General features: G+C 41.4%; 1 protein-coding gene and 1 long non-coding RNA gene across 20 annotated transcripts in view; one reads left to right on the top strand and one right to left on the bottom strand.

Annotated features, from left to right (window-relative positions):
* The window catches only part of LOC309691066 (tensin-1-like), a 243,244-nt gene that overhangs the window by 180,559 nt on the left and 49,356 nt on the right, over positions 1–13,329 (top strand). For 15 of the 17 annotated variants that reach the window (XM_082508584.1, XM_082508581.1, XM_082508582.1 and 12 more), the window contains 2 exons: positions 5,599–5,648; positions 10,988–11,159. In XM_082508584.1, the coding sequence (XP_082364710.1) occupies positions 5,599–5,648; positions 10,988–11,159 (222 nt within the window). Of the gene's footprint in view, positions 1–1,008; positions 1,323–5,598; positions 5,649–10,987; positions 11,160–13,329 lie in introns of those variants that run through there. The other 2 variants (XM_082508586.1, XM_082508585.1) reach the window with 1 other exon arrangement.
* Positions 5,859–13,329, bottom strand: part of LOC309691086 — a 115,200-nt gene continuing 107,729 nt past the window's right edge. The window contains exons 3-5 of one of the 3 annotated variants that reach the window (XR_014271881.1): positions 9,299–9,341; positions 8,156–8,283; positions 5,859–7,858 (exon numbers count right to left, since the gene is read on the bottom strand). This is a non-coding gene — a long non-coding RNA (uncharacterized lncRNA). The other 2 variants (XR_014271882.1, XR_014271883.1) reach the window with 2 other exon arrangements.

The following is a 13,329-nucleotide window of genomic DNA, read 5'->3' as shown; positions in this document are numbered from 1 at the left end:
GGACTCACTGGGCACTATTTGTCTCCAACACGACTTCCTGCGAGTTGTATTTTGTCTGAGAAAGGAAGGATCGAGTAACCAATTTAGAGTTGCCACCCAAAGCCGAGTGCCCGCTTTCCCCACAAGGACCAAAAATACACACAAACAGAGCTGTGTGCCTTTTTGGGAATGGTGTGTGTGGCTGCTTATATTGGCGTTTCCCATGTTATCCTTCAGTCACTTGAGACAGTCTTTTAAAAGTCTTGTGAGTTTTTCCCAGTCCGGCACAGTTTGGTCAGCACCTTAAACGAGGGCCAAAGTCTGAATCACACCCTCGGCGTAAGTGTGTGATTAGACGAGTTGCTGTTTTATGCTTACTGTATGATCACATGTCTGTACAGAGTGGACTGTATGTGCTCGAGTGTCTGTTTGTGTGCAAGTGCAGCTGCTGCTGTCTTGTCATGGGCATTTGCTGTGTGGTTACACAGTGACGTGTGGCGGATGTTTGGCCACGCCTCATCGCCTTGGAGCATCACAGAGATTTATCTTGTGACAACAAGACCTGCATCAGTTTCTGCTTGAGCTTTGTTTTTCTTTTCTGCTATGAACATCTTGGCTGTTTTTCTTTAATCAGTATTAATTTTTAAGCTGCATCATTTTACTTCTTTTTCTGATTTCACTTCCCCGACAGATCCCCCTGCCTTCGATCCTCAGCTTCTCGTGTGAGAAAGTTGATAAGATGACACACAAAAAAAGGCACGTGGTTATATTTGTACGGTTATGACTTAGGACGTGCAGCAGTGAGCAGCTCCACTCAGCTGACTTGTGTGTGTTTATGTCTACAAACATGCATCAGTTCCCACATGTTTGGCTAAAGAGACGGAAAGGCTTAGCAATTTAGATCCATGCAAAGATGAGAAAGAGACATGGGAGCGAGGGAGGGAGGGAAAAGTTGAATGCGGGGGGAAGAGAGAGATAACGAGGCGGAGGGGGGAGGGTGGCCAACGGCAGAGAAAGAGAGGGAAGGGAGAGCACACAGAGGACAGAAGGAACGGGACGAGGAGCTCTGTGGAGGAGTCTGCCCCGACCTCGAGCATGTAGTGGCCCGCTGCAGGCTACGGCCCAAAATAGAGCCCTTTTTTTTCTGCTTTCCTTCTTCTTCTTCTGCTCCTCTGCTGTCAGAGAAAAGGGAGAGGTTTCTTAGAGGGAAGTTCACTGCCGGACACAGAGCAGGGAGAGGCAGCGGGAGCTCTCCAGAGATGAATCGAGGAGGGTCTTTTAGGAGGCGGCTCTCCTCTCTGAGGGGGGCATGGCGATGGAGTACGGGCTACCTTTTCAGGAAGGTAGGATGCGATGAATGAAGGATTTGGCTAAAAGCGGCTCTTGTTGCTTCTTCTCTTTCCACGCTCAATGTTTTTTTCTTCTTTGTCATAGAAAAAGTTTTTGTCTCCTTCGCAGACTTTTACAAGCCCCCAACGTCTTTTCCCTCCCTCCCCCCCTTCCTCCCTTACTGCCTCACTCTTTCTCAGATGGTTAATTTGTATGGCCTGCTTGTAAAGTCAACCTCCCCAGATGTTTTTCATCTGGAAACAGGGCCTGGAGGACCCCCCACTCTAATTCCCACCTCCTCCTCCTCCTTCTCTTTACCCACTACCTTGCTTCTTCCTCCTCCTCCCTGATGGAAGTTCCCAAAGGAGATGGGATGTGGATTGTGTCGTGTTTAGGAGCTTAACGTCTTTAACTTTGGGAAACTGTTGCTTGTTAAGATTATTTTCTTCTTTCATTCTGTTAAGCTACTCCAATGTGCTCCTGCAGACCCTCCATTCATGAACTCGTCACACATCATGATGTCTTTGAGTTTTTCAGAGGCAGAAACATCAATGTGACCACAGTGAAAGTTATTGTCTTATTGCTGACCCTGGCTTCAATGCAGCGCCTTTACTCTCCCAGATGGTTGCAGTTTAACTTAAATCTCGTGGCTCATAAAATCCTCTGCACAACAATTCAGACTAATTTGAAGCAAAAACTATGAATTAACCGCCGTCTTTGCAGCACAATATAAACGACAGCTCTCTGGCAGTCTCTAATTAAGACTTTTTCGCTTGCATGCTGGTGGCTCCGTGTCCCGTGTTGGCGTCCCTTTACCTCAAGAAACGCTTGGGCTTTTCCTGACCCTGATGCGCGGTAACTCCCTCAGCACCGCTCGGCACAAACACTCAGCCCTCTTCACGCTCTGCGTTTGTCTTTGAACCCTCTCTTTTGGGTCGTTTCTCGCTCATTCATCTCTGTCCTCCTCTGGTGACTCGCTGTGCTTTGGAGCCCCTTGCAACATGTTGAAGCACTTAGTCCAAAGTGCAGACAGAGTGGGGGGTGGATTTGCTTTGTGTCACCTCAGTTGGGCAACTGACTCATGTGAACATTTGGGCTGCAGAATCGAGGGGAGGGAAGCAAAGCATTTATCAAAACAAACGGGCCGTTCTGGGAAAATACCCCATCGTCTGATATGTTTGTGTTTGTGCCTATGTATGCGTACGCATTCACGGCCCCCCAATGTCACAATTAATACAGATACTTGTTAGAATCTCCAGATTCACCAAATAATGGTTAAACTCTCTCTTGGGGTGTCGAATAACACTGTTTTGTCAAAGCTGTTTGTCCTTTTAGTGTTGGTGATGTAACACACCAGGTTGTAGCAACATAGAGACAGTGCTCACTCCCAACCCATCACATCTGGATGCTCATAAAGGTTGTCATGTTAAAACAAACTGGGTAAGCATAATTTTTTAAGGACGCTGCAGAGGCGTATCTTTGCTTTCAAAGGGGACTTTTTCCCTTTGTGTATAATATTGCTGCAGCTGGTATATTCAAGCTCAAAGGATGCAAGCCACTTCTGGCAGAACGTTGGTATTTGATGCTGTGGGATGTTGAAATGCCAGATAATAACTGTAACTGTAAGGTTTGATTTCCCAAGAATTTAGGAGGTTTTAACGTTGGACCAGAGTTAAGTAACCTCCCCACAGATGCTTTAATGTCATTTATCACCAGTTGATCTAGTGAAAGCCTTCCACGGTGATAAAAATGCAATTTCCCGGTTAAATGCTCTGGTACGGGGACGTGGAAGCTGCTATTAGGGGAACCAGGATCTCTGAAAGTGAAGCTTTCTGTTGTGTTCAGTTTTTCTACCCTCGATCTTATTTAGTCCTACTTTTTATTTTTCTTAAATGTGTATTTTTATGAACTTGTTGTTTTTAATTCTACTGGTGTGTAGTATTTGTGCATCAGCAGAAGGTGTAGTAATGGGAAAATGGAGCAAAAGGTCATGCTTAGCCCTGACTATTGACATATCTGTTTTGGTGGCTCAGTGGTTAGCTGTCGCCTTATAGATGGCCGCCAACCCTGAGCCTGATCCTGCTGGAGGTTTCTTCCTGTTAAAAGGGAGTTTTTCCTTCCCACTGTCAGCAAAGTGCTTGCTCATAGGCAGTCGTTTGATTGCTGGGATTTCTTTGTATTATTGTGGGGTCTTACCTTACAATGTAAAGCACCTTGAGGTGACTGTTGTTGTGATTTGGCGCTGTATAAATAAAACTTAATCGAACAGAGTAGAAAGAAGGTCCTCTGTCTGGAGTTTCCATCTGTTTCCTGTACCATCATGGCCCAGGATACTTTTGCATAAAGATTTTCTAAAAAAAATCATAAACAGACAAGCACAATCTCAACCTGAGTCTCCTGTTTAGAAACCTTTTAGACTATTATATGAAACATGAGAAAAGGTTTCACATTTCTAACAGAGTGTCAGTTCTTCACTCAGCGACAGTCGGCTGTTAGGAGAGCAGAGCAGACTAATGCTCATACAGGAAGGTCAGTGGTGCTCTTGACACTGATGGTTAGCCAGCCAATCTGATATAATGGATGATGACGGATAACAGCCCCTTCCTGTGTACATGTGACCCAAACATCACAGGAGAGTGAATAAGTCCACGTGCCCTCTGACCCCCCTCCTCAAGCTGGTCTGAGTGGGGGGGGGCGAGGCGGGCCAGGCTTAGTGGAGCCAAACACAGCCGGTCACTTTCAGCCACACTTCCTCTGCTTTGCTCTATGAAGGTGCCATGTGAAGCTATTCTCACATGGCGCTACACAGCTTCATATAAGAGACTTCCCCCTCCTTCCCTTCCTAAGGTATAATACACACTCTGCAGCAGTGATCAGATCTTTGTCTTTCAGAGTGTTTATTTTCTAAAGGGATGAAAACTATTTCAAACTCTAACTGCCTGTTAGACAGTATAACATCACAGGACTGGAGACAGCTGGCTCGAGCACGCGTTTACAGTCTCATTTGAGCAGTAAGAAGATCTGCCGTGTCGAGGTGAAGGTCGTCGGAGTTTTCTGTTAGTATCATTACCTCAGCTACTCCACAGATTGAAGCCTGATTGGCTGATTCTGAATTTTCAGGATTGTTTTCTTTAAAGATCTACATGCGGTATGTTGAAATTATAGTAAAAGGGGAAGTGATGCAGTCATTCTTTCCTCGGTTTCCACAAATAGTTGTGTTGCTGCTCCTATTACATGTGCTGCGGACAGCGCTGAGGGGAGTGCAAATGATGCCATAACACATCTCTAAATTACATCGAGCATCAATTTTCTTTTAAATAATAAAGAAATAAAGTCCAGATATCACACAACATATATCTCAGTACTGATATGTGTGAGAGGCACACGCTGTCTCTAAATATAAGATATTTGGTTATATAAAAGTGTACAGGAAAATTATGCTCGACTCTTTTGCCGGGGCGATCGTGGCTCAAGAGTTGGGACTTCGCCTTGTAATCGGAAGGTTGCCGGTTCGAGCCCTGGCTTGAACAGTCTCGGTCGTTGTGTACTTGGGCAAGACACTTCACCCGTTGCCTACTGGTGGTGGTCAGAGGGTCCGGTGGCGCTGGTGTCCGGCAGCCTCGCCTCTGTCAGTGCGCCCCAGGGTGGCTGTGGCTACAATGAAGCTTGCCATCACCAGTGTGTGAATGTGTGTGTGAATGGGTGGATGACTGGATGTGTAAAGTGCTTTGGGGTCCTTAGGGACTCGTAAAGCACTATACAAATACAGGTCATTTACCATTTTGATTGCTGACTACAGTAAACACTTTACTGATGAGTTTATGACCTCAACCACTAGTTTCAAGTCTTACTCAGTACAACATAATGCTTATTTTGTAAATTATGGTCTCTATTAGAGGAAAATAAGAGGGTAAAGTAGGTAGTGCTTTAGTTAGTGATTGACAAGTTGTTGTGTGTGCAGCATTCTTCTGATTCTCACTGGGATGCATCCCACGGACCTCTCTAACCAGTCTGTGATTCTGCTACAGCTACAATAATTATGATTTACATTTATGCTCTGCTGTAATCTGTAAAATCAAAGGCTCCATTATTTTCCAAATTTCAGAAGATTCAAATTTACCAGCAAGGCTGAGCTGGTTACATGGATGACTGTGAAGCGTCATTTTAATAATTCGAACGTCTCTTTAACTGATTTCCTTATTTGGTGTATGAATGTTTTTAACAGCTTGTTGAGAAACATCTTTGTGTGCATGCAAAGAATACTAATAAAGTTTTTCTTTGTGATTGCAGGGCTCAACAAAATCCTCAAAGAGCATGGAGTCACGGCGCAGGCCATCGAGGTAGCTTCCCTTCTTTCTTGTCTCCTGTCCTCCTCATCAGTTTTGAGTTTTCCTACTTTTCCTCCCTTCTCTCCACGTTTCCCATAAAAGGCTTCATTTGGATTATCAGGCTGCGTTTGTTTAATTATTTTAGAAAACGATCTCTCCTGCTTCCAGCAAAAGTGCAGATTTATAATAAGGGGGGGGGGTGAAATAAATATCAGGCTTAGCTCTGTGCGTTCTCTGCATCCTGCTTGATAATGTGAGGAATCTGAAAATGAAAAGTTTAGATGTAATGTGATATTGGCCGATTTTTACCAGGGGACACTGTAAAAGCAACATGCCCCGCTGTTGAACTGGACCGCTCGGTGTGTTGTTGGACATAAAGATATCTGGTGTCAGCCTCGGTCCTCAGGGAGTCACACATGTTGTCAGTTGTGTAATTAATGTGTCAGACTTGATGGCACAACACAACTGTGTGCTGTGCGAAGCTTGAATGACAGTTTGGCTCCCTCGCAGCAATTCACCTAGATGATATGAGGTAATAAAAACAGTTCAACATCTGGAACATCAGCATGTTTAACAGCCCATGCAGAGAACGTGTGAGTTCATTTACTGAGAGGATTACACCTGATTTCCATCCATATAAAGGAAAACATTTTTAAGTGCCTAACATCAGAATCATTGACAGTTGTCTGATGTAATCCTCCCGCTAAATTAACTAATCCAGTCAAACTCTGGGTTCAGACAGGTTTGGTACATTCCTATGATCACACTTTTTATTTGCGTGGAGGTTTGTGTTGCTACGCCGTCCTCTAAGCCTACAAATAAGAGTGTTTGGGTAATACTACCTACCTACTTAGTTTAAATAACTAGGTAGTGTAGACAACATGTTTAGTATTATTTTATTTTTTTTATCAAAGCTAAAGAAAACCACAATTCTCACTTGTGGTAAACATAACATATCATAACACATCTACAGTGACAGGTTAATTTGACAGCTGTGGTCATGCAACATTGCAGATATTATTACATAAGTTCTCTGATTCTGAAATGTGGTGCACAGATCTTTCAACTGAAGACTTTTAGACATGCTACTTGCAAAAAAGAAGCACTGAGTTTGTTTTCTTTTGCTCTCATTCGAAGCAAATGTTCAAACTACCTAACTTTAAGATAGTTTGTCTTGATCCATGCTGAATCACCCCGGTAAGGATAAATCCGGTAAGTTGATTCTGTTCATCTGGACGTAGCGTTTTGAGTGGGAGAAATGATTCGTCACTCATCCAAGTGAATTCTTCAGGGACTGACGACGCTACGTCCAGATGAACAGAATCAACTTTTTGGGATTTACGATGGTTTATCGGTATAGGTATACAAATGTAACCATTTTCAGGTGTATTTTTGTCTTCATCACCTTCTAGGGAAGCACTGAAATATTTAACTGGTAAAAAAGATATTTATTACTTTTATCTGTTTACTGTTTGGTGCTGGAAAGGGAATATACAATAAGTCTCTCCTGAAAACAGTTGCCTGTTGCTGGAAAACCAAAACAAGCTAAAATGGGCTTAAATCCCTGGGAGCTTGGCGGTCTTATATTACAATTTGTCATTGTGAACTATTCCTTCTGCATCACGTTTATATAATATTTAACATATAGAGGTGAAAAGCATCTGTAACTAATGCAGAGAAAAAATGAATAGCGCATGGTGTTAAGTCGTTTGCTTAAGAAACTCAAAATATTAATAATAGAAAAGGTCAAATCAGTCTAAGTAGCGAGTTTAACTTGGACGAGCCAATTGACCTTTTGGGTCATGAGAAAATATGTGGTAATATGTTTATACCCATCAGGAAGTATGACAAGTATGATTATAAGCTGAAGTCAAGTAGGGTGCTCCGTATTTTGAATGGAAGAAACCATGGAAATCCCGGTTGTTGACTTTTATTGCAGATATCTTGGGGGATTTTTTTTAACAGTTAAATGTCTAAGGTTTCTGGATTTAGGAAAAAAAAGGTTCAGTGTTTGTCTGAATTGACAAACGAGATCAGTGCAGCACTGAAATTGAGCATGCAGAGATAATGCGTCATTCGTCAAATGCGGTATGCAGAAAAGGAGCAATCACTTAATCTCTTCAGCTGATGAGAAGCAGGTTGGCACTCAGCCGGTCAACACATGCTGGTGAATCTGGAATGGGACCAAACCACAGGTCTACAGTATATTGGCTTTGACTGCACTCAGAGGTGAGAGGCATACACAAGGAGATGCAAGAGAGTGAAAAGGAAATGGTGGGAAAGAGGAGATGCAGGTTTAAAGAAATATTTTCAAAAACTTGATAAGACTTCTGTCTCAGCACAGTAGAGACATGTGCGACATATCAATTTCTTTTATCTGAAGTGATGAATAATTTCCAGTAAGCATGTTTTGAGTGGCTCCAGATGTACAGAAAAGAGCAGGTTACAGTATTTGAACAGTAAAGCTGGAGCGATCCCCTCTCCCAGACATATGAGCAATTTCCTCAGGGGCTACTCACAGCTGACAAATGTGGGAAATATGCTGCAGTCTGGCTCCAGGCACCTCTCCTGCAACCTCTTCAACTCACTCCCCACCTTCACTTCACCCACTTCACTTCTTTATAGCCTCTTTATGGTTGATATTTTTCTGCAAAGGCAAAAGTCGGAAAGAGGTTTGATCAGTTGAGGTCTGTTTATTGCTAGTGAGACGGTGAGTCGCAGAGGACGCCTGTACGGCTCTACATCTCAGCCTGCAAAATGACTTCAGCCCATATAACTAAACCAAATCCAGACATCTGCAAGGAAATTAGAAAAAAATGTAACTTGCGTATATTCACAGCAATATTGCATAAATCTTGCACGTGATGATTCTTCTAATAAAAACCCACAAAACCTGATCAACAATCTTTTTGGCAAATATTTGGCAATACAACAGAATATATCAATTAACAAATTTCAGATCAACTCTGATTGCAATGTGTTGGCGATCTGTTTAATAATTAGATGGCAGTTAATTGCAAACCTTTGCAAATTTGTCTGAGAGTGAATACAGTCAGTCTGTGATTGTTTGCAGACAGATTGCCTCCCACCGCGCAACCTGTGCAATCACATCACAAATGAAAGGGGTCCCCTAGAGTTAAGGGGTGTGGCATATTGTTGGTCACTGCAAGTACTTGAGTGCAAAATCACCAGACAACTGTGTTTTTCTCCCATCCACCCTTCTTCTTCTTCAGTTTTTTTTTTTTCTGTTAAGGTGTTTTCTTGTATACATTCTTTTTGTGTCAGTTTTAGATTCATGACATCTGATTGCTAACTTTTAACTAACTTTTAAATTTTAACTAAAACTTTTCTTCTTCTGTCATTTAATGGTCGGGCATTGTACAGCTACAAGCATTTCACCCCCATGTCATACTGTGTATGGTTGTGTGTGTGTGACAAATAAAATTTGAATTTGAATTTTTATCTGCATGTCATTCATGAACTCCTCTAGGTACTGCAGATGAATATCTGGTACAGTACATTGTACATTGTTCCTGTGTTTCTAATTAGGTGGAGCTTTTTTTTTTTAATTTCCAAGAGAGATTTCAGTAATTATGTGCAAATGGTGGGACACACACACACACACCCCTAAACTAAACATTAAAAAGTGTGCTTGCACTTACCTCACAATGCTCGTTGCAACAGCTCTTTGGCACGTAAACAGGGCTACAAGAGTGATATGTAAAAGTGAGTTTGACAGAAAAATGTCACAAATCAATAAAGACAAGAAAATCTTTCAAGTACGTCTTCAGAGCAATATCAGTGAGAAATGTAAAAGTAACAATGAAATATATTTTACATTCTAAAGACTATAAACACACTGTGGGCAGCACATTTGGGGACAAGCCCAAGCACCAGACGTCCATTGGTACCATACAGTATCATACTATCCCAAAATTATTTAGTAAACATTTTAAAAACAGACGCAGCAGAAACAAAGTGCTGTACACAAAAATAATTACAAGGATGCTGTGTCTGAGGTAAATCTGATCAGTCCTGACCTTTAAAAAGAAGGATTTGTAAAGTAAAATTCATCTTTTAGCAAACATTGAAAAGAGGGATTAAAAAAAGACTAAATGTGATTCAAAAGTGAGTAAACCATCCACTAATTAATAACAAATGACATTTAATTTCGTTGAGAGCCACTCCAGCCATGCAGATAACGTTTTTTAAGCATAAAAGCATAAAAGAAGTTGATGCCACGTTTTAAGGATCTTTCTTTCATGTAAGCACGACTCATCTAGTGCTGCATGTTGGTCTTAAATGGACTTTTCTCCAATATTTAGCTGTAAAAGCACATCCTTTTCTGCTAATCTCCTCAGATTACTGAAAAAATAGCTTTTTTGCTCCTTCGCTTTTTAACCAAATCTCTGTATTGTTTAGACATCTGGAAAAGTCAAAGAGCAACACCTGCTCTCATTTTCTCAAGAGCCTGAGAGTAAATTACGGATCAATCAGGGAATTCTGACATCCCTTTCATCTGGGCTTCCTTAATCTCTCCCTTTTAGATCTAATCTGACCAAATGAGGGGAAAAAAGACTCAGCAGAACAACTACCAAAACACTTTTGCTCATCACTGATCATCAGTTTGCGTGGTCCACATATCCCGCAGCCCCCTGGTGTGTTCATCGGATGCGTCACCTTCTCCTCGCTCGCTTTTCTTTGCAGACAGTCTAAGAACATGACTTGTGTTTAATGCAGCAGGGAGAGCATGAACCCCGCTGAGATTTAGTGATGTCATTGTGGATTTGGTATTTATGTGGTGTATTGCCTTCTCCATATTAGGATATTTGTTCCATGTTGACTTGAAGAAAGAATGTTGTGTTCTGTTTACAACACTGCGGACATTCAGTTTACAGATGACGTATGAAGCCACATCATTTTTTTGTTGCCTTGGGCTCCAAATATGTGACTCTGAAGATGTGAAGTTAAAGTACAAACTTGAAATTACGTCAGAAGAAGACGTGTCTTGTGACATTTCTCTGTAAGAAATGACTGTGTCCATAATAATGTTATTGCCTAAAACAAACTGGGACTGCTACCATCTTTAGTAAAGCAGCCCTCTCTGCCCATATAACATGAACTGGACAGACGTGTATCCAGTATCTGTATAAATTAAACAAAAACTGCTACCTAATTAAAATTGACCAGCTTTCATCCTTTTGGCAGTCTTCGGTTAAAGCCATTCAGCTGCAGTGTATAAATCACATGTGCTGCATTACTTCGGGGTATTAAAGCTATCTTTTGCAGTCCAGTGACCTGCATTGGTTTTTCTATCAGCTGATACTCAGAATTACTTCTTTTTTCTGCAGGAGTGCGAGTCTGCTGCAGGCCCTGGAGGAGAGCTACGAGCTGGACCTCATCTACATCACAGAGCGGATCATCTCTGTCTCCTTCCCCAGCAATGTGGAGGAGCAGAGCTACGCTGCCAACCTGAGGGAGGTGGCCTCCATGCTGCGATCAAAACACGGGAACAACTACCTGGTAGGGTTTCAGAAAAACCGAATAGTTATAAAAAGTCATTATCAGCTCATTTAGCTAAGGTGTAACCACTTATTCACCTAACAGAGTGGTTAGGGTTAGGGTTATAACATCTGCATACTTTATATTGCATGTGATACCTGCCTCACTCTTCGTTGTTCAAAGCATCGCTCCTGTTGCTTTTTGTTGGGCCGAAAAGTGGTTGCCTGCATTTAAACTGTTGTAAATGATTTGTTGTCCTATTATCTGCCAAACAGATCTTAATTATATCTCTCATAAAAGTTATTTTGAGCCAGAAAGAACATTCCTGTCAGAAGTTAGAGGCAGTTCTTGGGGAAAAAGTCTCATTGAGGTTAAAAAAAGATGTATTTTTCAAGCAGGATCTGGCCAAGAGGGGAGCAAAAATTACAATAAATAAATAACATAACAGTATAAAGATATTTTAGGTGGCCAAAAAAGTCCTGGATTGATTATATTGGCGGCAGAATAACATAAAGATAGTATCATACACAAACACCCCCCCCCCATGAAAAACATGTTATTTCTTCAGTTACTGGTAAATCCTTTTTACAAAGTTCTAATTACCAATATAAAGCAAAGCTATTAGACATAGAAAACACCCCAAAACTGTGACTTCCTGTATCTGTTAGCAGTGTAGGATATAACCCATGCTGGGCAGCGGGGACACAACCTCAGTCAATGTGTGCATTTAATCTTTTGCTAAACTTAAACAACTCCAACTTGACACTGCTGTTATCTATTAAGAGTCAATCATATCTTTAAAGTAAGTCTTTCTTACTGCATTTGCAAATCCAAACACACATGGGTGAAAGGGAGGAAATGAATACACTTTTAGTCACCAAAACTAGCACAACCAGCCAGTTAATAGAGAAGTTTCCCAGCAAGGGCAACAGTTAGTTCATTGACGGCTAACTACATTATTGAGTTACAGGTTGAGTTACAAGAAACTCTGTTCAGGACTGACTCATTCATGATGTGTTGGCTAATTTAACACCATCGCCAGATACTAAAAATGGCTTCGTTCGAGTTTGGGTGATGTTAAAAGCACATGATTTTTATTCACTGAACCACGATGACCCCGCTAAATATAGTCGTCTTTTCTCTGAAGTTTAGTGAAGCATGACTTTGGAATCAAAAACATTAAAGCACAAAGCTAACATTATGTTGCACTGTAACATATAGAAGTAGCTAGCTCTGTCCTGTTTGACAACAATTAGTTTAATCCCATATTTCCTCCATGGTAGTATTGTTAATATGATTTAGACTATAAAGATGCTTTGATGCTTTCTTATTTAGCTTGAAATGTTTTAAAGTCAGCCAGAAATGGAGTTTTCTATCAATTTCTCTCTCTACTTTGTTAGTAATCTATCATAGCTAATAAAACCGGTCAATGAGAGTTGTCATTTCTACTGCAAATGATGAGACAGCTTTTGTCTGAAGTTTTAAATCCCAAATCCCTATACACTTTAATCCTTGTTACTTGACTATGTGCATGTAGCATGCCTCAAAAGCCTGCAAAATTCTTCATGAAGCAAGCCTTGACATTTGGTTGCCATCTTGGTCCCGCCTCTTGACAATATTTTGATAGAAGCCCGAAAATAAAATGGGAAGAGAGCCATAGCATTGATTTCAGTGGTCTTTTGAATTGAATTAATAAGGTGCCACCATTGCAACAAGTCAGCTTATGGAGTTTTTTCTTACTGCTAAATATTCCTTAATCTGTTTTAAACTTTATTATTGCCAAGTGGAAGCGTTTAGGAATCAGCAACTCACACACAAGGTGCATAATGCCTAAAAGCTGCCAATAACTACAGAGCTCCAAACCTCCTCTAGGATGAACATCAGCACAGAAGCTGTGCACCAGGAGCTTCATGGCACGGGTTTCCATGGCCCTGTAGCTGTAATGTGTGGTGTATCATTCCCTCTGGCTCATCCCACAAACACACTGAACAAATATGATTCTAACTCAGATTATAGGCAAATAAAAACATATGTACCCTTACCTTTACTATGATAACCAAAGACCGAGGTGATAATGAGTACATCTCATATCATGAACCCCCATGTTTGGTTCAGTTGCTTACTGGCTTGGCTGTACGAATTCTCTAATATTTTCGTATTCAGGATTCCCAGAGTGCCCTGCCTCTCTCAT

The sequence above is a fragment of the Aulonocara stuartgranti genome (genome assembly GCF_965226115.1).
Source record: "Aulonocara stuartgranti genome assembly, chromosome: 16".
NCBI classification, from domain to species: Eukaryota; Metazoa; Chordata; class Actinopteri; order Cichliformes; family Cichlidae; genus Aulonocara; species Aulonocara stuartgranti.
This window is presented reverse-complemented; position numbering and strand designations above follow the sequence as displayed.